Genomic DNA, 23,488 nt, shown 5'->3' on the forward strand with positions numbered 1-23,488 from the left:
GTTCTCAGTGTGATGGGTGATGTACATGATCTTACCTGTTTTTGTCCTTGTGAGTTTTTGTTTTATATTCCTGTAAGTGGAGAAAGTGCCCTTAACCAGAGGGAGCTCTCGGTTGGTGATGTCAGTGTTTGGCTGGCAGTGCGTGTTTGTGTGAGCAAGCGACAGAGTTGCAGGTCTCCCTAGGATTTTTTGACAAGGTGGTTCTGCTGAGTATGGCCGAGGGAGCCCCGGAGGACTTAGATTTTTGTGTTTTTTAACTCCTGTAACTGCCATTTCTTGCAATCGAGATCAAAAAAGATTGCCTTATAGGATAACAACGTTTTAAACTGTTTTTTTTATTTTTCATAGTGGCATAGCCAGTCCACAAGGTGGCGCAACGCCTCTTACATTCTTTGGGGAGAACCCTGGAGCTGGGCGTGTCCTCCATATCACAGTAAGAGCAAACGTATGCTTGATCCGAAAATGTGGTCGGAGGCACCGTATGGATGGTGTGACGCAATTGCGAATCCTCTGGAGGCACGCAGAGTCAAAATTGAGCTCTGTACCGCATCGCTGTGCGCTTCTCAAATTTTGTGACAATGCGGAGGGCTCTGTATAGCAACGCATTGACATGATTGGTTGACGGTAGGTGAAGGCGGGAGGTCCTGTATAAACACAAACTCACTTCCTTGACAACTTCCTTTACAACAGCTCAACAAAAAAAACAGCTCGGCGAAGCGCAAGAAGTATAAATGCCCTGACTTCTGCAGAGGCCATATCACGGTAAATGCTGCACGGCCAATGTAGACGTCAGAATGACCATGCAGCACCTTTAATGAGGGAGGGAGAAGAGAGACAACAAGGGAGGGAGAGTTACTCCATTTTGACACAGAGATTTTGGACCCCTATTTAAACAACCTTCCTGTCTGCGACGGAAGGTAAGAGACATAGGAAATAGTGGGGAGATGTGCTAGATGGGGAGATGTGCTAGATTATGTGGCTTTTCTCACTGCCTTTACCACTGATGTCCCAGCTACAAATGCACCTGTAGTGCAGGTTTATAATTAGAGGACCTGGTTTGCTATGTGTCTTTATTCTTGTCAGTCACACTTTAAAGGTACGCATAAAGCATCCCGCCTAACCACAAATTATATGACATGCCTTGGGTATACCATGTTAAGGTTGTTCCATCAGGTCATTGACTAAAATATAGATAAACAAATAAAATGTCAGTCCTGTTGCATGTGCCTGATTTCTCAGCCAGGTTTTCCGTCAGTAGGCCGACTGACCGGGTCACAACATGGGACTGAGGTTTTTAAATCAAGCGTGAATTCCCTCCATTCACAACAAGCTACTGTGGAAATCACTTCTGAAGGCGCCATGTGGAAAACCAGTATCTGCAATGATTCAATTGTAATTACATGACCCCAAAAATTCAGCCCACTCGGATGATATCAGTAACGTTACCTAACAGACCAAGTGGTCAAGCATAAATGTTTAGCTTCCAACTAAATAAAAAAATACCCTAAAGTTTCAGTTTATATACACTGGCCCTGCTGTTAAGTAATAAAATGTATCATGACGTTGGCTAAGAGGCACGCTCTCGCTCGTTTAAAAGAGATCAGCGGAACAAGTGAGTACTTTTCTTGAAAGGCATTCCAGAAGGAGCGCAGGGAATGTCCTGTTCCCTTTACTGTTTGTTTTGATGATGTCGCCAAGTGGCTCCATCTTTTAATGCGTCCCTCATTATCATCCATCTATCCCTCCAGATCCAACCTTTCTGTCTCATGTGGGCATAGTTTTCTAGGGATGTTTGTGTCCTTTGGCAAACATGCGAGTAATCCTAAAACGCTTCGATATTTAAGGGTCCAAGTCAGATAGAACTTCTAGAGGACGCACAGAGAGCTTTTGGAGGAGATTCACACACGTGATCTACCTTTGTGTGAAGGCTTTTGGAGCCTCTTCCTCTCCCAGAACTATCTGAGGTGCTAAATTAATTGCACTTGATCCCACCTCCCGTCGCAATCGGCTTAGTGTTAATCTGGGCTCCGCTCGGCGCCGGCCAAGTCTGGCCCCAGCAGCACCACCGAGTCCTACTATTCCCCCCCAGAGGACTGCCCCTGGCTCCGGCCATCTCTCCCTCTCTCGGGTCTGTCTATCCTTCACGCCCTGCCCTTTCCCTAATTCTCTTTACCTCCCTTTTTTTGCTGCCTCACTCCTTCACCTCCGCCCCTCTCCCTAATTCTCTCGTCCTCTCTCTCTCTCCCCCTTACCTCCTCCATTCACCCCAATTCTCCCCCTCTCCCTCTCTTCTCTGCACCCCCTCTTATACTGAGCTGTAGAGACTTCCACATGCTGGCCACCCGGCTCTCCCCTTGCCCCACCACTGTTCTCTTTTAGTTTCTTTGCTCTGCCTCTGTAGTGTTTTCCCTGGCACGGTGCCGAAGCCTCTGACCATCTGCCTCTCTTTCTTTCTCACTTTTCCTTTATCGCTCCCTTTCTTTTCCCACTCTCCCGATGTCAACGGTATTATCCTAGTGCTTTTGTCCTTTTTTTTTATCACCGGGGAATGATTTGATTTTGTCTCACCTCGCTCTCCCCCTCACCCTCCGTGTTCCTCCCTCCCTCACACACTCCCTCATTATTTTTGCTGTTCTTTACGGCCATTCTCTCTCTCTCTCTCTCTCCCCCATAGCTCTCTTGCTCTCCCGAAGATTCAAATTGAGGTGTGCATGCTACTTAAAGAGACATGGCGGAAGAGCAGGGATGTTGACACCACTCTAAAAAACTATGCCATCTTAGGAAGTATCATACACCCGGAGTGCAGCGCTACCGGCACGCCTGCCACACAGTCAACATATAGCCACTTCCTCCTCACCACTGAACACCAGTAAAACAACTCTCTCAGAGAATTATGCCCCCCACCTCCTCCCTCACCACTAACCCTCCTCCCAGCTCTCTTGAACCTACACAACAGGCTAGTCACCCCTTCACCAAATTCTCTCCTCTCTCACTCTCTCTCATGTACACTCTCTTTCTCCCTACTTCCCCCTCCCTCCCTCTCTCTTTGCCAGTACGGCATGCCTGAGTAGCTGCCTGGAGATGAAGAAGCTAATTAATTTGATTTAGCCGTTCTTTCCCTGGCAGTGGAAAAACCAACCCCCCTTCTCCCCCCCCTCCTCCCCAACAACACCACCACCCCAAACCGTATCAGGCACCCCTCCCAGATGATTTTCCACCCATCTTATCCAGTCTCTTTTGGCGGTGTTTCCTTTCCTTTTCCCTTGAAGCGAGCGTGCGTGCATTTTAGGTTTGCTTTCGGTTGCATATTAAACCATTTCACTGTCCTCTTGTAGCCTCCTTTCGGTTCAGTTCTAATTTTCCAGTTTTCACTGGCGCAGGTTGTGTGACTCAAAACTAGCTGTGTTGGCGCAGACACAAGGCCTGCTCAGCGCTCACACAAGCTTGCTGGCTCTGGCCATATTCATTCACCATGGGGATATGAATCACTTAGTAGCCATTTAGTGCTGAAACCCCATTTCCGTCATCTGATATTCTAATGTATCCACCCGCCACAGTCATCCGCTGTGACACGCTGCATGTTCGATCATGCTGCTGGTTTGGGGCATCTGCCGAGCGTACGCAGTTAATCATGTGACAGACATAATGTACGCAGTAAATCGTGCATTTGTGCTAGAGTATGTATTTGTGTGTGTGTTTAATAGTTCCAATATGTGTCTGCATGTGTGTGCACAAGAGTATGTCTGCAAGGTAGCTTGTATGCGATTCTGCATGTGTGTGGATGTGCAAGTATAGCAATTGATTTTCTAATAACGTTTTCCTGTCTGCAGGCCAGGGCGAATGGCTGCCCTCCTGACCCCTTCGTGGGGCGATTCCACTTCCTGTTCCCCTTTAAGACGACCCCTGACCTTTAAACCTGAGCTCAACTTCTCTGGACTTCCCACTTCAGCAGGTCAGTCTCTCTAGTGTTTGTTTTGGTTCTTGTCCTTCTCTAGGCTTCAGTGATGTTGAATTAAAGGCTGCTAGTTAAATTATTGTAAATGCAGTAGCAGCAGCTTAGGTATCAGTGTCTGGACCAGTATCGGTTGTTGTGGTTTCAAGCAGGACTCCGATGAGACCGAATTCTATTTAATACATTGTCAAGCGCTGATGAATGAATGAGGCCCGCTCACTGTTGAAATCAATTACACCGTTGAAAGTATTCAATAGTTTTCAGGTCCATATCTTTCAGTCTTACTGTCAAACTCAATAACCATTAACAATTCAGAGAAAATATATTTTTGTTGTGTTTATAGATTGCAAACCAAAACACCCAACATTTATTTGTTCTTACACTGTGTTTTCAATACATTTACTTTCAAGACGTTTGTCAATTGTTTCTAAAACTATACTTTTCCCTATTAACGGTTAATGGTTTTACATTGAAACTCGTTCGAAACTATTTGACCGAAAGTAGCACTCCATAATGGCTTGGATTTTCCGGCAAGATGGCTTCCTTGGCGCTTCCATCTTTGTGCATTCAGATGTGTGTGTCGCTTGGTAGCACAGCATGAAAAGCTATGATCACGTTTGGGCAAACGCCCATGAATAGAGACGGCTGGACGACGGGACTCCCTCTGAATACAGAGTTGGGGGCTGGCCGCCGCTGCCACAGGACAATGCACACATGTGTGGGACTGGTTGGCCACACTCCGGTTACGTGAGCACACACCCTCACTATTATGACCGCCAACGGCCGATATTAACCCCCCCCCCCCCAACTCTCATACACATACATACGCTTTATGTGCCACATACACATGTTCCCTGTCACAATCACACTCACACTCTGTCCCCCACACACACACACTCTCTCTCTTTCTCTCTCTCTCTCCATTGGTGAAAAAGTGCATTGGAGGGGAGAAAAAAAGCAACAAAGTTCCTGCAGAGCCGGAGAGGTCACAGCAACAACACCCAATCCCAGCTCCGTTCCCATGGAGACAAGTGTGCTAGTATACAATGAGAGGTGGAGGGGAGGTAGTGGCGGCAAGTGGGGTTGCGGCTGTGTGTGTCAGCAGTGTAAGAGGATGAGGAAGTAGGATATGTGCGATAGCTGTAAAGTTCTGAACATTCTTCTGTCTTTTTTGGCACACATTCTTCTGTCTCTCTCTCTCCTGCCCCTCTCTCTTTCTACTGACCCCCCCCCCTGTTGAGAAGCAGAGCAGTCTGGGGTAGTTAGTTAGAGATGTGGGGTATGTGGAATGCCATTGATTGTTGTCTCGTGTGGAATTGAAAGAAGTTAGTCAGGGCCAAGATGGCGGTGGTGTCCCGTCTAACAAGTAACGTTTCCAGAACATATGATTCCCACCATTTTTGACTGGTTCCCATTTGGTTGTGGGATAACGTTTGTCAAACCAGGGGTGTATTCAATGTGTCTTGTAATGGAATCCATTTACCGTTTAAGAACCAAATGGAAGCAAACAGAGCAAACGTAATGAAACGGGGAGGGACCTATCTGAATGTGTCCAATAGGAGCTTGTTTTTGTTGCAGAACGTTTTTCCATTTGGAGTAAACGGTTTCTGTTGCAAAATGTTTTGCAACAGAATAGGCGTAATGAATACACCCCTGGTTTGATTCACTAATGCACACTGTAGCAAAACATTTGCAATGGAAATGAGAGGTTCTTGTTGGACTTCAGAAAGTATCCCAAAGTGGGATTAAAATTAATTGAATTGTCATTTTATGTCAACGATCTACACAAAATACTCTGTAATGCCAAAGTGGAAGATAAATTCTAACATTTGTAAAAAATAAAATAAAAGTATGAAAAATAAAACACTAATATATATTGATTAGATAAGTATTCAACCCCCTGAGTGAATACATGTTAGAATCACCTTTGGCAGCGATTACAGCTGTCAGTCTTTCTGGGTAAGTCTCTAAGAGCTTTCCGCACCTGGATGTGCAACAATTGGTTGTTGATCATTGCTAGACAACCATTTTCAGGTCTTGCCATAGATTTTCAAGCAGATTTAAGTCAAAACTGTTACTCGGCCTCAGAAACATTCACTGTCTTCTTGGTAAGCAACTACAGTGAAATTTGGCCTTGTGTTTTAGGTTATTGTCCTGCTGAAAGGTGAATTCATCTCCCAGTGTCTGGTGGAAAGCAGACAACCAAGTTTTTCTTTTGGATTTTGCCTGTGCAAATCCATTCTGTTTCTTTATTATCCTGAAAAACTCCCCAGTCCTTAACGATTACTAGCATACCCATAACGTTATGCAGCCACCACTATGCTTGAAAATATGGAGAGTGGTACTCAATAATGTGTTGTATTGGATTTGCCCCAAATATAACACTTTGTTTTCAGGACAGAAAGTTAATTGCTTTGCCACATTTTTTGAAGTATTACTTTATTGCCTTGTTGTAAACACGATGCGTGTTTTGGAATATTTGTATTCTATACAGGCTTCCTTCTTTTCACTCTATCAATTAGGTTAGTATTGTGGTGTAATTACAATGCTGTTGTTGTTCCATCCTCAGTTTTCTCCTATCAAAGCCATTCAACTCTGTAACTATTTTATAGTCACCATTGGCCTCATGGTTTCCTTCCTCTCCGGCAACTGAGTTAGGAAGGACGCCTGTATCTTTGTAGTAACTGGGTGTATTGATACACCATCCAAAGTGTAATTAATAACTTCACCATGCTCAAAGGGATATTACATTTCGGCTTTTTTTTTTACCCATCTACCAATAGGTGCCCTCCTTTGCGAGGCATTGGAAAACCTCCCTGGTTTTTGTGGTTGAATCTGTGTTTGAAATTCACTGCTCGACTGAGGGACCTTACAGATAATTGTATGTGTGGAGTACAGAGATGCGGTAGTCATTCAAAAATCATGTTAAAAACTATTATTGCACTTATGTGACTTGTTAAGCAAAAATGTACTCCTGAACTTATTTAGGCTTTCCATAACAAAGGGGTTGAATGCTTTATTTTTTTAATATTTTTTTTTGTCATTTAGCAGACGCTCTTATCCAGAGCGACTTAGTTTTAGTGAGTGCATACATTATTTATTTATTATTATTATTATTATATATTTTTTTATACTGGCCCCCGTGGGAAACGAACCCACAACCCTGGCGTTGCAAACGCCATGCTCTACCAACTGAGCAACATCCCTGCCGGCCATTCCCTCCCCTACCCTGGCGACGCTGGGCCAATTGTGCGACAGAGCCTGGATTCAAACCAGGATCTCTAGGATCTCTAGCCTTAGACCACTGCGCCACTCGGGAGACATCCAAGACATTTCAGCTTTGCATGTTTTATTAATATAAAAATTAAAAGCATAATTCCATGGGCCTCTTTAGCTCAGTTGGTAGAGCATGATGCTTGCAACACCAAGATAGTGGGTTCGATTTCCGGGACCACCCATACTTAAAAAAATGACTGCAAGCATGACTATAAGTCGCTTTGGATAAAAGCATCTGCTAAATGGCAAATATTATTTGATATACACTACCGTTCAAAAGTTTGGGGTCACTTAGAAATGTCCTTGTTTTCCATGAAAACATACATTAAATGAGTTTGAATAGGAAATATAGCAAAATGAATAGGAAATGTAGTCATTGACAAGGTTAGAAATAATGATTTTTAATAGAAATAATAATTGTGTCCTTCAAACTTTGCTTTCGTCAAAGAATCCTCCATTTGCAGCAATTACAGCCTTGTAGACCTTTGGCATTCTAGTTGTCAATTTGTTGAGGTAATCTGAAGAGATTTCACCCTATGCTTCCTGAAGCACCTCCCACAAGTTGGATTGGCTTAATGGGCACTTCTTACGTACCATACGGTCAAGCTGCTCCCACAACAGCTCAATAGGGTTGAGATCCGGTGACTGTGCTGGCCACTCCATTATAGTTCTTGCATAGTTTGGAGCTGTGCTTTGGGTCATTGTCCTGTTGTAGGAGGAAATTGGCTCCAATCAAGCGCCGTCCACAGGGTATGGCATGGCGTTGAAAAATGGATTGATAGCCTTCCTTCTTCAAGATCCCTTTTACCCTGTACGAATCTCCCACTTTACCTGTTTTGATGTATGCTGTTTCCCACAAGTCTTTGTCCATAACAGTAAACTTCTGCTCTGGTTGATTAAATCAATTTTCTCAGTCAGTGGTATTTCCCTTCATTCCAGCTATAGTGTTTTCAGACCCCTTGACTTTTTCTACATTTTGTTACGTTACAGCCTTATTCTAAAATTGATTGAATTGTTTTTTTCCCCTCATCAATCTACACACAATACCCCATAATTAGCCTTCATTTCTCAGAACAAGAATAGACTGACGAGTTTCAGAAGAAAATTATTTGTTTCTGGCCATTTTGAGCCTGTAATCGAACCCACAATTGCTGATGCTCCAGATACTCAACTAGTCTCAAGAAGGCCAGTTTAATTGCTTCTTTAATCAGCACAACAGTTTTCAGATGTGCTAACATAATCGCAAAAGGGTTTTCTAATGATCAATTAGCCTTTTAAAATGATAAACTTGGATTAGCAAACACAACGTGCAATTGGAACACAGGACTGATGGTTGCTGATAATGGGCCTCTGTACGCCTATGTAGATATTCCATAAAAAATCAGCCGTTTCCAGCTACAATAGCCATTTACAACATTAACAATGTATTTCTGATCAATTTGATGTTATTTTAATGGACAAAATGTTTTGTAAGACATTTGTAAGTGACCCCAAACTTTTGAACGGTAGTGTATATTATCATTCCGCATTATGAGGTATTGTGTGTAGGCCAGTGCCCCCAAAAATCTAAATTAAACCATTTTAAAATTCAGGATGTAACACAACGAAATGTGTAAATACTTTCTGAAGGAACTGTAGTCCCTCCCCGCTTCGGTCTGTTTTCTTCCGTTTGGTTCCTAGTGAATGCGACCCTGATGTTTTGAAGATGTTCTGACAACGCCAAGGGAAGATGTTATCTTTTTGACATAAACAAACACGGAAAGGCCACACAGGTTTCTGTTGGCTGTCAATCAATCAATCAATCAATCAATCGTACAGCAGATAAGGGTAGAGTTGGCCTTAGGGTCACACACACACGCTCTCGCAGTGAACCCGAAACACACACCTGACTTGTCGTCATCGCTCGCTCCCCATAAACTTGAACCCTTTTAACAGAGGCAATAAAAACGAAAGCAGTGTGTCCCTGCCCTAATCTCGCTCACTTTCTCCCTCACTTCCTCCCTCTTTCTCTCACTCTCTTTAATCTCTGCTTCTTTCTTTCTTCAGTTAAGTGAGCTTCCATCGGCCATCCGACTATTGTCTGTACAGTCTCCCCCCCCCCGCCTCTCTTTCTCTCTCTCTATCCTAGTGCCCAGGGTTTTTTTTGTTGTTGGCATTGGTCCTGTTTGTTTTCAGCCATTTTGGGGACTGGCAGTGCTCGTAACTAACTGCTTAAATGGCGTCGTCTGCCTTGCTCTCCCTCTCTCTCTCCCTATCTCGCCAGGCTTTGTGTATATAAAGTAGTGTGTGTGTGCGTGTTTGTGTGTGTGTGTGCACACTTGTGTGTGTGGCTGGAGAACAACACTTCCAAATAAAAAGAGGATTGGATTCAGAGGGGGTGGGGAGAAGGTAGAGAAAGAATAGAAGAGATTGGGGGGGGTGAAAAAATTCACTTGCTGAAAAAAAAAAGGCAAAAACACTGAGAATCATGTGTCAGAGGCAAAACTGAAGTGAGAGAGCGAGTGGAGCAGGCGAGAGAGAGCGAGAGAGAGAGAGAGGGCGAGGGAGAGAGGGAGCGAGCCAGAGTGCGAGAGTCGCTCCTGCCCTCTGTCTTTACACACTGCTGCCTGTGTGTGCGCCGTCTCTCACAGACACACGCACTCACGCGGACGCACACACAGAGGCGCGCTCACACAGACTGAGGGAGAGAGAGCCGAGAGAGCGAGCAAGAGAGAGAGGGGAGAGGGAGAACACATCACAGCAGAGATGCAGCAGGAGGTTTTCCGAGGTACGTTGTCTTGTTGTGTGCTTGCCTAGCAGTGAGAGGCTGACATGTTTCTCTCTCTTTCTTCTGCTTGTTTTTCTCAGTCACTCCATCGCCGGGGTTGTTGTTGTTTTGTGTGTCAGGAGAAATTGAAGATGTTATTAAGTGTGTGTAAGTGTGGGTGTGTGCCTGTGCACTGTGTGTGGCTGTACTGTGTGTGGCACCAATAAGAGGCCTCGTCTCCCTCATCCTCCCCTGTCTCGCTGGCGCACCACGCAGTTCTTTTTCAGGAGCGATGACTCGTACAGGGATTGTGATGAAACTTCTAATTTCTCGGCGTCTTTCACATCTGCGTGAATCAGTTGAGATCAAAGGGTCTAGCTAGAGCTCGTCTGATCAAGGCGAAAGACATTGACATGACATGGTCTTTGTATTTTAGGGAAATCCTTTTCTCACTGTGACCGGTCGGACGATCTTCCTCCATGAACTTAACTCCCAAAAGGACACAGAGAGTTGGGGAATAACTTGAACGTACATGTCCCTGATATATAATCTAGCGCCGAGATTACGCTGTTCTCGTCTCTCCTGTTCCGTAGTTCTTTGGTGTGTCATAATATCCTCCTTATGCCAGGTTGTTATTTTGGAAGCGGAAGGCGGTTCTTGCTAAACTGTGGAGGGCATTTTGACATCACAGCCCTATTGCTGTTTCCCTAACTAACTAACCCTCCTTTATAAAAAAAAAAAGAAAAAAAAAAAGGTCCATCTGCCAAATATTTCCACATTGGTCACCATGTCTGCCATGCCAAGCCTCTGCTTTCATTGTATGGGAAATATGACCCATAATACCACAAGTCTTTAGGGGTCATGAGTTATAGGAGCCTTGTTGCTTCGAACCAGTGGCAGTTGTTGATTTCCAGGTAGGAGGTTTTCTGTCTGACTTGTTATTTGTATACTGGCTAGACTCTATGCCAATGGTATCCACTGGAAGACTTGACTAACCTGGCAATGCTATTTTTACGTGCAATTTCCAATTAAGCCATTCCAATTGTCCAATTTTGAAATAGAGATTTCAGCGTGCAACGTTTCACATAAATCTCTCATTGATATGAATGATTTACGCAGAAGCGTGGATCTATAAAGTCAGGATTTGGCCCTTTGCTGGGTGATGCACTCTAGTCGAACGGTGTTGTACGGTGTTGCACGGTGTTGCACTGTGGTGTTGTAGCAACAGTGCCACGGCCACAGCAGCAGCCCTCTGAGGACGTTGGAGCAGCGTTCCATGTTATCAGAGTTGTGGCCTCATTCATGTGGCCTCATGCTATCAATGCTGATTTAGTGTCTAGTAGCTGCTTACATCTCCTAAACGCCAACAATCCTGAGCCTTTATGCTGTACATGACTAACAGGCCTACATTGTGTGTGTACGCAGTGTCTTAAGAGGGACTGTGTGCAAAATTGAACATTATTTGGGGGAAATTACCTCAAAAAGGTCAGTGGTGTAGTGTTTCTACTCTTTCGACTCAAGGTACTTTTTTTGGGCCTTCTCCTTAATGCTTCCCATGATTCTATTACAGGAATGATGTGCCGGGTTGGGAGCTAACAGACCATGGAGAGTGTGGTGTTTTAACCTGGGCCAGGTTAGCTGGTGCGTGGAGTGGCATGCGAAATCGTAGAGATACCACAGTTTACACTGAGTGATGGGGGGGGGGGGGGCATGTTGACACGCTGAGCAGGATCTGAAAGACAAGGAAACCATGAAATCTGGACAAGGGAGTGATGTGTTTGAAGTTACGCTTCCCACCCCTCCACCCTCCTCTCTCCACCCTCCACTCCTCTGAACCACTCTCCGACCCATACCAACCTCCTCTTCTCTGAACCACTCTCCGACCCATACCAACCTCCTCTTCTCTGAACCACTCTCCGACCCATACCAAGCTCCTCTTCTCCCCCTCCTTCTATTCCCTCTGCCCCATCTGGCTGGCTCCACCAGTTCAGTCTCTCCTGTCTATCTCCAACAACAGCCCCCTTTTCACAGCCCAGCTGGTGCTCCCCTAGCTGGCCGTTCCACACTAGGGAGAGCCCAACCGACACCTTCCTATGTCCACAACCCCACTCCACTCGCTCATGGTGCGTAACGGGCAAACTAACTCCCACTCCAGCGTGAACCCCCCCCCCCCCCCACACACACACACACACACATTTCCCCCTCGCGTGCTAGCTGAAACCCACCCACCAGTCTCTTGCAGTAACTCATCTATGGCTTGGCTCAACACACGAAGGAGATAGGATCGGAGCCATTGCATACTAACTGAATAGGACTCAGGGTACTTTAATAGTAACATGGTCACTGTGACCCCAGAGTGTGGCATTGATGGTTTTCTTCTCTCACCAACTTCCGGTCGCTGACGTGATTCTGCCGAATGTTCTTCTACGTATCTTAGTGAGTCATTTGTCCCACACCAACTGTACCTGCACTTTCTGTTCAGTTTTTTCTGTATTAGTTCTTTCGCAGCACGGCGAGCGCAAATAGATACAATCCTTCAGCGAACATGTTTGGTTGTGCGGAACACCATGCTTTAGAAGGGCACGTTATTTTTAGGGGGCGAGGCTGGGTCCTTGGCACTCTGAGGGTCAGATGCTTGCTTGCGTGTGTGGGGGGGGGGGGGGGGGCGTGTACGCCTGTGTGTGTGTTTGTGGTGCCTGTGTGTGCAAAGCCCCCCTGTCACGCATGGCCAGTTTGTTGTTCAGGGCCCTGTTTGTGGCGATGCAGTTGTGTGCGTCACAGTGAGATGGAGAGGGAGAGCGAGGGGGCGGCAGACGCATTTTCCCTTCACGGCACACCAGATGAAATCGTGACATCTTTAGTCCTCATGCCGTTTCACGCTGTGTTCGCATACGAGTAGCTGGTGCCTAATATCAGGGGTTTCCCGCATGACAATACTTTATCAGAGCACACTGCACAGTAAACATATCCACGTATATCTAAAGAACACACATCTACTTTAGCTATGTGCACACTTCCTGCTAATCCGCATAGTCACCGTGTTTGTCTGTGTATCTGGGTAAATAAAGAGCAAGGGTGTCTAGTGGTGTAGTTGTGCGTCTTTACCTGTGTCTGTGTGTTTCATTGTGTATCATTTGACCCGATTTTAGTGTGTGCGTGGTGTGTCCCTTTCCTGATTTTTTTTAATCCACTTAATTCAAAGCTCTGCTTATTCTGTCCTGTAATTCAGTTCATTCCACCTATACAAACTCTCTGTGGCAGGGTGCTCCTCTACTTCACCCCATTGTTTTGCATGTGTTTTTATAAGCAAGGCCATCCGTGAGATCAGTAGTTTTGTTTTTGTGGCAGTGTGTGTGCTTGCCGGTGCCTGTATGTATGGTTGCGTGCATTTGTGCCCGTGGGGGTGTGTCTGTGTTTGTCTGCCTGTGCTCTGTCTGTACGCCTGTGCTGTGTGTATGTGTGTTTCTGTTTCCAGCCTGGCCCTTTCTCTCTCCCCCTCTCTCTCTCCCTCCTCTTCCCTCTGCAATAACAGTGCTGACCTAGTTCCTGCCTGTTCAGGGCTGCCTGTGGAATTTTACAGAGGCCTGCCTGCCTTGCTGCTTGAAAACGCAGGCAGAAAAGCATGACTGAGGATTTTTCTTCTTGTCGCACCATTAGGCCTCAACAGCCATCTTCCCCAATCTGCAGAGTCCATAGAATGGCCTGTGCTAAATATGGAATAACAAAAAAAATGCTTATTGAGAACTGAATATGAATAGATAGCAGGCAAGTGGATCTGCCGTAATCGGCGTTGAAATTAGAATGGAAATGGGAAGCGCCCCGTCGACCGTTGCTCGTCTCCTCGAGCTTAGCTGCGACAGAACCGGATGCAGTGGGCAGAAAAACACCCCTCCTCCACAACCCACCCCCCACCCTCCCTGGCTCCCACTTTCCCTCCCTTCACAAATAATGGTTAGAGTCATGGCCGTCAAATTCTGACCACTGCCAGGAATGGGCCAGCAGGCTGTGATGGGAATCACCCCCCTTTTCCCCCACCAAAGGGGACTTATTTTAAGTTAGCAGGGCTATGAGATGCAAGTCAACACTCTATTCCCGGGGGAATCTTGATTAAATCTGAAAGCCTTCCAATTAGGCAACGGGAATGTTGTGGTACAGCCGAGATGGATACTTGGAATGCCTTTCCCGTCTCTGCGTGCTGAAATCTACACCAGCATTGCAACATAGTCCTCCCTCTTTCTCCCTTTCCCTCCTCTCGCCATTCCTTTTTAGATCAGTTGACGTTTTGTTGCGTTTCTTATGCTACTTCTAATATTTTCTTAGCATGGCAGAATATTTTAAGGATAATCTAGTTTTTCTGGAATTATACATTCAAATGTAGCATTTATCTACAGCGTTTTACAAAAAATGCCTGCAGGGATCCATTCTAGCTGTAACACTCATCCGTTCTATCTCTTGTCATTTCTCAGGTTTTGTGGGCTGGTCATGGTGCCTCAGCCGGAGGTGTGCGACCCTCTCCACGCGAGCCTCTTCCTGCTGCGCATGAACAAGCAGCGCCTGGCTGCCGGGCCCGCCCTCTTCTGTGACGTCAACCTCATCGCCACCAGCGACGCCAAGTTCACCGCCTGCAGCCAGTACTTCCGCCAGCTGCTGCTGTCGGCGTCTTCCCCACTGCCTTCGGGTCCTGTATTCGACACCCGCCATCAACCCCCTCTTCTGGGGGGGTTGAGCGAGTCCTGGAGCTGCCTTACCTCCAATCCAGAGTGCTGTCCAACCTGCTCGACTTCATCTACACCTCCCGCGTCCCCCGCCAGGGCTACAAGGTGAAAAGGCGTCTATCAGAGGCGGGCCTCAGCCTCTGGGTGCCCTTCTTGACCCACCTGGTTGAGGAAGAGGAGGAACCAGGGGAGATGAAGGGTAAAAGCAGGCAGGGCCGAGGAGGGGAGGCGATGATGGAGGGGCTGATGGAGGACGGGGCAGACAGCCCAGAGAACGCTAAGATCACCCTCAGTTTCCCCCTCAGCGCCGCCCTGCCTGCTGCCCTCACCGTTCACAACCACCACCCGTCCTCGGCCACATCCTCCCCCCGCTGCCGACACTCCTCCAAGGGGTCCAATGAGGAGTCGCCGTGGAAACTGGCCATCGCCGCCACCACGGACAAACGGCGGCCGTTTAAACAGCCCCGACATGACAGTTCTCCATCCTCTTCCTCCGCCTCCTCCTCCCATTCCTCTTCTTCCTCTCCCATGGATCTTACTGCACTGGTCAAAAAGGACACCAAATCCCCCCTGCCTCTTTTCAAAGCCAGTCTGGACTCCCAGTTCCACAGGTTCCCCCCCAGGTCCTCCAATGGGCCTATAGGGGGTTACCCAGGGGAAGGTCACAGACTGACCAATGGCACAGCCTCCCCCTCAGAGACTGCACAGATCCTGTTCAACCTGAGCGCCGTGGCCTATCAGGGCCAGGGGAGGCGGGACACAGAGAAAAAGGAGAAAACAGGAAAACAAGGAGGGAAGGTGGGCAGCCCACAAGTTGGACCAAACCTACACATGCCCACCCTCCACCTTCTTCCTCCTTCTCTTCCTCACCCCTCTGAGTCTTTCATCCCTCCCCCTCTTACTCCTCACTCCTCCTCCACCCCCCCAGATGGCCCCAAGCCGGAGCTGATATGTGGGGTGTGCCACCGCCTCTTCAGCTCCGCGTCCTCGCTCACGGCCCACATGCGGCTGCACCGTGGCGGCCGTGCCCTCAGCTGCCAGCACTGTGGCAAAGCCTTCATCCACAACAAGAGACTACAGTCCCACGAGGCCTCTTGCAGGCACGCTCTGAGCCCGGCCATCCCCTCTAGCCTCCCCCTTCTCCCCATCCAGCCAAAAGAGGAACCACTGGAGGAGGGGGAAGTTAGGGTGGAGGGAGGACAGATTCTGGGGGCAGGTGAGGAAGATATGAAGACTGGCAAAGGGAAGAAAGGGCGAGGTCTACTGGTTCGACACGAAGGCGACGTGTCAGAGCTGGTGGGGGACGAGGACCACTTCGTCAAGGTGGTAGATGGCCACGTTATCTACTTCTGCTCCGTGTGTGAGCGCTCCTACATGACCCTGTCCAGCCTCAAGCGTCACTCCAATGTGCACTCGTGGCGCCGCAAGTACCCCTGCCACTTCTGCGACAAGGTGTTCGCCTTGGCCGAGTACCGCACCAAGCATGAGGTTTGGCACACGGGCGAGCGCCGCTACCAGTGCATCTTCTGCTGGGAAGCCTTCGCCACCTACTACAACCTGAAGACCCACCAGAAGGCTTTCCACGGCGTCAGCCCTGGCCTCATCTCCAGCGAGAAGACAGCCAACGGCGGCTACAAGCAAAAGGTCAACGCTCTCAAGTTCTACCGCCTGCTCCCAATGCGTTCCCAGAAGAGGCCCTACAAGACCTACAGTGACTCCCTGGCCAGGGGCCTGCTGCTGCCCCCTTCTGACCCCTCTTCCGTCCCTCTGTCCCTGGACTGCAGCCTGGACACCGGTGACCTTCACAGCCTCATCAGTGGCTCTCTACCCAAGGGTGTGAAGCCTGACCCTGAAGAGTTCCCTGCCGGCTTCCCCCTCACAGTGGGCCTAGAGCAGGGAGAGATCCCCACACTGCCCCCTACCCTAACAGGCATGGCCCTAGGGAGAGTAGCTGACAGAGAGGCAGCATCAGAGTCAGAGAAGGTAGGTAGCCATGGCAGCAGCTCCAAGGTAACGGTTGGAAACAGAGTCAAAGCTCCGAAGGTCAGCGGTAGCCCAGAGTTGGGTTTGTCCTCTGTGATCACGTACGGCCACCCCAAGCCCTCCGTCATAGTGCATGGCACAGCAGTGTCATCCGTCATTGTCCATAGCAACCAGGTCACCTCCGGGGGTGGGAAAAGCCCCCTGAGCAGTCCCTCCCCTGAACCTAGCAACAGCCAGACACTCCCCAAGGCCAGTGCAAAGCCTGTTAAAAAGCATAGGGAAAGTATGGAGAGCCATAGGAAGAGAGCTAAATTAGTGGACAGATCAGACACCACAGAGGAGTCCGAGAGGAGATCTGAGACAGGTAGGTCCCATCATAAGTCCTGCAAGAGTGACAGCTCCTCAGCCAAACAGTCGTCCACTGGGTCAGAGGGTAAAGGGGCCGGGCCGCTGTGCCAGATCACGGTGCGGATAGGCGAGGAGGCCATGGTCAAGCGCAGCATCTCCGAGACGGACCTCAAGAGGGACAGGAGCCCCCCTCCTTCCAAAGCAAAAAAGACAGACTCCTCCCCACAGGACACCAAGGAACCTCGCCACTCACACCACCACCATCATCACCACAAACACCGCTCCCATCGCAGCTCTAGCATCGGAGCTGAGGGGGAGAGAGTAGAAGATGGGGAGAGAGAGAAAGGGGAGAGCAGGAAGAAAAGTCCCATCGACCCGGGCAAGGTCAGAGAGTACTACTTACGCCAGGAGGTGCGCAAGCAAGGGGAGAGTGAAGACGATGAGGACAACCTCTGGAGGCCTTACTACTCCTACAAACCCAAGAGGAAGGCCACGCACGTCCACAAAGCAAAGAACTGGCAGCGCAAACTGCACTACAAACGCTCCCTCCGGCTTATGATGAGGGCCGAGGGACTCATGGACCATGTAAATAAGGAGGCAGAGGAGGAGGATGGAAAGATGGACAAGGATGAGGTGGAGCAGGAGGGGGAGGGGGAGGTGAAAGGTCACATGGAACAAGAGAAGGGAGAGGTACCTGAATCCCTCAGTACTTCCCCTATACCTTCAAAAGACAAAGAAGTGGTGGAAGAAATCCGGGAGGCCCACCTTAAGCCCACTAATCCTCCCCTGGCTTCTCCCCAACCCCCTCTGGCTACCTCATTCTCCCCTATGGACACAAAACGCCGGCCCTGGTCCAATGGGAGTGCGTCAGAGTGCGATACGTGCGGCCGCTGGTTCTCCAGCTCCAGGAAGCGGGATAAACACGAGCTCAGCCACCTGCTGGAGTTTGTGTGCCTCCTTTGTAGGGCCCCTTTCCCTTCCAGGGACCAGCTGGAGGATCACCAGAGAACCCGTCACCCCAAAGCCCCCGACCCGCTGTCCGTGCCACCCCGAGCGGGACCTCAGTCCCAAAATGAGGGCACGGAGAGGGAAACTGAGCTGGCAGAAGTAGACAGGGCGAGAGAGAGGCTTATACTAGGGAAGGGAAGTCCAAGTCGCCTAAGCAGGAGGTCGTTGGCAAGACACACCTGTCCGCAGTGCCATAAGGTATGCAAGACATCCTCCGCGCTAAACCGCCACGTGAGGCGCCACGAGTTAAGCAGCTCCCCAGAGAGAGAAAGGGAGGCGACGCAGCCAGAGCCAAAAGCTGCAGCAGAGACTTCAGTTAGCACTGTTAGCAAAGACCTAGACACCATGAGTGGCCATGTTCCCATTGTTCAGTCTGTCCCAGTTATCAGCTACCCTATCCCAGAGCCACAGCATAGTAGCGAGGGCATAGAGGCACAGCAGTGCGCAAGCCAGCCTAGCAAAGTGAAAGCAGAGCACCATATTCCAACACTGTGCAGCAGCCCTGAACTCAATGTACTCACAACTCCTGTTCCTGACAGAGAGCCCAGTCCACAGATTATTCAGCCCCCTCCAGAGATCCCCATGGCCGTTATCCCCACTTCCAACAGGCCCACACCCTCTCCCTCCTCCTTCTCCCCCTCCTCCTCCTGCTCCTCGGCCCTCCAGGGTGTGCTGGTCATGAGCAGTGGAGCTGAATGTCTGGAATACCGGACCCCCAGGAAGAGGAGTCTGGATGGGCAGAGCCACAGGAGGACCAGCCCTGCACCTGTCACGGGACCACCCACTGCTTCTCCAAATATTCACCTGACCTCGCAGATGAGAATCAACCACACTGCGGCTCCTCCGTCCGTTGCTATGACAACAGTGCCCCTCCGAGGGGTCTGTGGCGTGAAGCAGGAGGGGGATATTGCGGATAAAGGACTGAGGCAGGGATGTGGGATGGGCCGCCTCCATCATGCTGGTTTTAAGGACTCACCAGTGGCCCAAGATCTCAGGGTCCCGCCGTTGTCCAGGAGCCCCAGTCCTAAGCAAGCACAAGACCTGACCATGTCCTCAATCCTAGCCAGGGAGAGGGAGGTGGAGAAGGAAAGGCAGAGAGAATGGGAGAGGGAGATGAAGAGAGAGCTGGAACGGGATATGGAGAGAGAGCTGGAAAGGGGGAGGCAGAGAGAAAAGGAAAGGGATATGGACAGAGAGCTAGAAAGGAGGAAACAGAGGGAGAGGAATATGGACAGAGTGCTGGAAATGGAGAGGCAGAGAGAAAGGGAGATGGAGAGGGCTCAGCAGACTAGGGGGGCATCTCACCCCCCACAGGAGCAGCTCAGAGACATGGAGGTGCTCCTCCTGGTACCCAAAGAGGAGCCGATTAGTCCCGCACCGTCCCCTATACACACACCCATTCAAACCACTATTAACAGCCCCCCCTTTCAGAGGCGGCCCTCCAAGTCCCCTTGCCACTCCCCCACTGCCATGGACCTGCTGATGCAGGCCAACCGCCAAGTTTCCCAGTCCATGTGTGGCACACGGGGCCCCGAGAGGCTTCAGTTGCCCACTGGATCGGTTGGTGGCAGTGACCGCCCCTCGGCCCACGCCCTACTGCTCCCACGGGCCCCCCCACCGTCCGAGGCAGAGCCCCAGGACCACTCCCCAGTGCCATCCAGAGACCCTCACAGAGGTGATGTCACTGCCAGGGGATACCCCATGCAGGACTACCCCCTGCCCCTCATTGTCCAGGGTGGCTACCGCTCTGGCAAGAAGCAGGAGGACAACCTGCTCATGTCCTACCCGACCGGGCCTCTTGCCTTCGGGCCATTGGGGAAGATGATGCCTACCGGGGACCTAGCCAAACTGCCCTTCTACCCCGACCCGTACCACCTGCTCTATGGGCCGCAGCTGCTGGCCTACCCCTACAACCTGGCCTCCCTGCCCATGGCTCTGAACATGATGGCCCCTGGGGACGACAAGGTGGAGCCGCTGCCCTTCCTCCCCGCCCTCTTCAACTACGCTGCTGCAGCTGGTCCCTACACTGGCATGGTGCCACACCACCTAGTGGCCAACCCCAGCCTCTACAACAGCGGTGGCGGCAGCAGCAAAAAACAGAGGGACAGCAGCAACGGCAAGCCGTAGAAGGTGTAAAGAGAAAAGACAATTGAGGAATATTTCAAAGTGGACGACCAGGCCTGTGGTGAAGAAGGGGTGGAATTATCTCCTTTGGTTACAGAGTACACTTGCACAGTCCCCTGCCTCTCTTTTGTAAAGTAGCGATCAGAGCCTAAGCGTTGAATCAGCAGACAGGATGATGGGAGGAGGATGAGTGAAGGAAGGTGGAGGAAAGAAAGGACAGATTCATCATTACAGACAGATATCCCCCTCTCCTTTCCTCTGGCTTCTGTTCTCATGACTTTCTGTAGTACTAGTTCTACACTAGAGCTTGATTAATTGTCATCTCCGACTCGTTATGATAATATCTATAATATAATAATAACAGCTAACAGGGTGTGAAAATGTTGTTTCAGTCTGCTTCCCTTTATAGTGACTGCATAATAATGATCATAAATACACCTCTCTAGGGGACGCTTTTTAAGGAAGGAAAGGGATCAGCCTAAAAGGACATCAAAGGAGTGTGTGGTGTGTGATTGCTTATGTAAACTTTTGCTCCAAGTATCTGTGAGAGTTGTATGTGAGCATGTACATGCACAGTATGTAGGAAATAATTTGTTGTGCACGCTGGGGTTGGCTTCTGTTTGTTTGGTATGTGTGTGAGTGGCTGTATGGCTGCAGTCTGCCATCTGAGTGCTGATCATTCCATGGGGTTCTGAGGTGTTAGCAGCATTCCAACACTAGATGGACTAGCCCTTATAGGTCAGTGCATAGTTCAGTAGAAGGAATTCCTCTATTTCCAGTTCACAAAGTAGCAATGCTAGCTAACCTTATGGATGGAGTAGAATCTGTACTTGAGACAATGACAGATCTTGTGGGCTTATGTTACTGTAGTGGCCATAGTGGCCAGATGAGTCTGATTAGGGGTTCATGTTAGCTTTTACCTTGTGCAAAACCGCTGCAAAAAGTTCCTATAAAAACGGGAGGAAAGACTTGACAAGTCTTGTGGATGATTTGTAAATGTACTGTAGCTGTAGCTGACCACGTAGGTTAGTATAGACCACGCACTTCCAGTTCTTGTACTCATCTCATTTCTTCCAAGGATTGAAAATAATAAAATAAGAATCAGTCAATCTTTTAATCTTCGGTGTCCTTTTTCCTCCCCCTGATGCCTCCTGGTGTCCAACTGGTTGAAGAGAGGGGGAGTGTAGAAGGGAAAACATAGAGAGATGGAATCAGGGTAGGACAATTCCTGTGATATCCGGAAAGAGCCAGCGAGGGAGATTAAAAGAGAAACACAGAGGCCAGGCGCACCTAGGTCAGTACCCTTGACGGAGCTTCCTAGTCAAATCAAAACGACGCCTCCCCTCTTACTGAAAGTCTGTAGAAAAGGACTACGAAAATCGAGTCGGATGACGCCACAGTGAGGCCCGCTTGTGTAAAACAGCTTTTCGTGTTCCAATAGCTCCTCTCCTCCCTTCTTCTGCGCTCTGGGGTAGAGAAGAGAGGGGTGACGTCATCGGCCCCTCAGAGCTGGTGTTGTAGGGCCGGGTTTAGCAGCATCCATTGTGCGGCTCTGAGTTTCCCAGATGTCGTGTGGGACTTTTTCTGTTATGTCTTTCTCTGTACGTTTTTGTGTTACGTTACATTGTTTGTTTTGTGTTACTTTTATATCCCTTTTTGCTAGCTAGACAGAAGTGGCTTCTGCAAATAAAAGGGGTTTTGAGTACACTTATGAATATGAATGTAATTTTAGTCGAGGTTAAGTGCAAAATGCATTAAAGTTAGATGGATTTCAGTTTGTCTGACTTGAAAAATAACGTGTAAAGAGCCGTTATGAAGTCTGGTATGCATATATACAGTAGTCCTAGGAACTTGGGTTCTGTATCCACAAAAGCATGAGCAACACTCGCTTCCTAACAGTTTATATAATCCTCGGTATCCAAAATCTCTCACGTTTTCCTCCCCGTGACTTTTTGTGTCTTTTTCCTTCCTCATCCTCTGTCATTTCCCCCCCACTATCTCAGCTCCCCATCTCTGTTTTGTCTTGGTTTGTATTTGTTCTGGAGTATAATCCCCTAGAAAAGAGCAGCTGCCACGTTTATTTCTCACAATCAGTATGGGAGCTGTCCAATTATCCCCCTTCCTCCCCAAACACACACACACTTTACACAGCCTCTTTGGAGTGTGTATGGGTGTGTAATGACACCGCTGCACTGTTGGTTTCGGGCGGGAGGACGAAAACACAGCGTGACCAACTGCAGGGGCTCATGGCCTCGACTTGGTTGTGGTTACAAGCCTTTTGTGTGTATTTCTGTGTGTGTGTGTCTCTATGCGTGTGTCTGTATGTATCACAGGAGGTTGGTGGCACCTTAATTGGGGAGGACAATGGCTGGAGCAGAATGAGCGGAACGTTATCAAATACATCAAGCACATAGGTTCCATGTGTTTGATGCCATTCCAATAGCTCCTTTCCAGCCATTATTATGAGCCGTCCTCCCCTCAGCAGCCTCCACTGGTATGTATGTCTGTGTGAAAAAGGAAAACCAAAACAAATCTGCCTCTTAGCAGCATATCCCTCGAGGTATATGGACAGCCTGTTTTTTAAAGTATTTTTCAGTGGTGTCGTTCCAGAGCACCCCCCCGTCCCTACCCAGCTGTAAAGACTCTCCATACTGTACCCATCTAGGCCATTTCACTAGATAGACATGTTTGTGTTTCGTAAAAAACATTTCTTATAACATATTCTTGCCATCATGGTGATCAATCACTGCCCAAACGCCTGCAAATAGACATAAAGAGTGAATTCTGGTGATGATATACACATATTTACAGTATGTTTAGTAAGTTCAAATTAATTGTGCCTCCGCTTCCATATATTTAAACGTAGCTGTATTCAAATGGTTTGGATCTTCCAGATTCCAGACAAGGTGCCTTTTTATGGCATAAGAAATGGAAATGATACATGGGTGAATTTATCAAAATGGCAAATAGCTGGGAGAAAAATGATGTGGCTTAATGTGCTATGAAGCTGGTCATAGTTCTAGGGGTGTGGCTAAACTGTTTGGTATTGTTTATGTTTAGGTAAATACTGTGCCATAGTTTAAAATGTAGAGTCCACAAATACATTATTGTTTTCTTTCTTCTTCAAATATATGAAACGTGTTAATGTTGCCTGATAACTTTGTCTCTGGATTTGATACAAAGGCTTGTAGCCACAGCTGTTTCTTTAACTCTTTCCTCTTGTTCACCTCTTTCCCTCTCTTTCTCCTCGCTACAATCAAACAAATAAAGTATTAACCTGATGACCCAACAGAAAGTCTCATGTCTGATTTCAGTATCTGCTCTGAGATAAAACAA

General features: G+C 48.5%; 1 protein-coding gene across 1 annotated transcript; it reads left to right on the forward strand.

The window, feature by feature from the left end:
* Positions 1-706: 706 nt before the first annotated feature.
* LOC311113195 (uncharacterized protein) lies at positions 707-23,488 on the forward strand. Its single transcript, XM_084156392.1, is given in 4 exon segments — positions 707-917; positions 3,831-3,952; positions 14,441-14,658; positions 14,661-23,488. Coding segments are annotated over 2 exon segments (5,697 nt in total). The 5' UTR covers positions 707-917; positions 3,831-3,952; positions 14,441-14,456; the 3' UTR covers positions 20,156-23,488.

Source organism: Coregonus lavaretus, assembly GCF_964263955.1.
Source record: "Coregonus lavaretus genome assembly, chromosome: 39".
NCBI classification, from domain to species: domain Eukaryota; kingdom Metazoa; phylum Chordata; class Actinopteri; order Salmoniformes; family Salmonidae; genus Coregonus; species Coregonus lavaretus.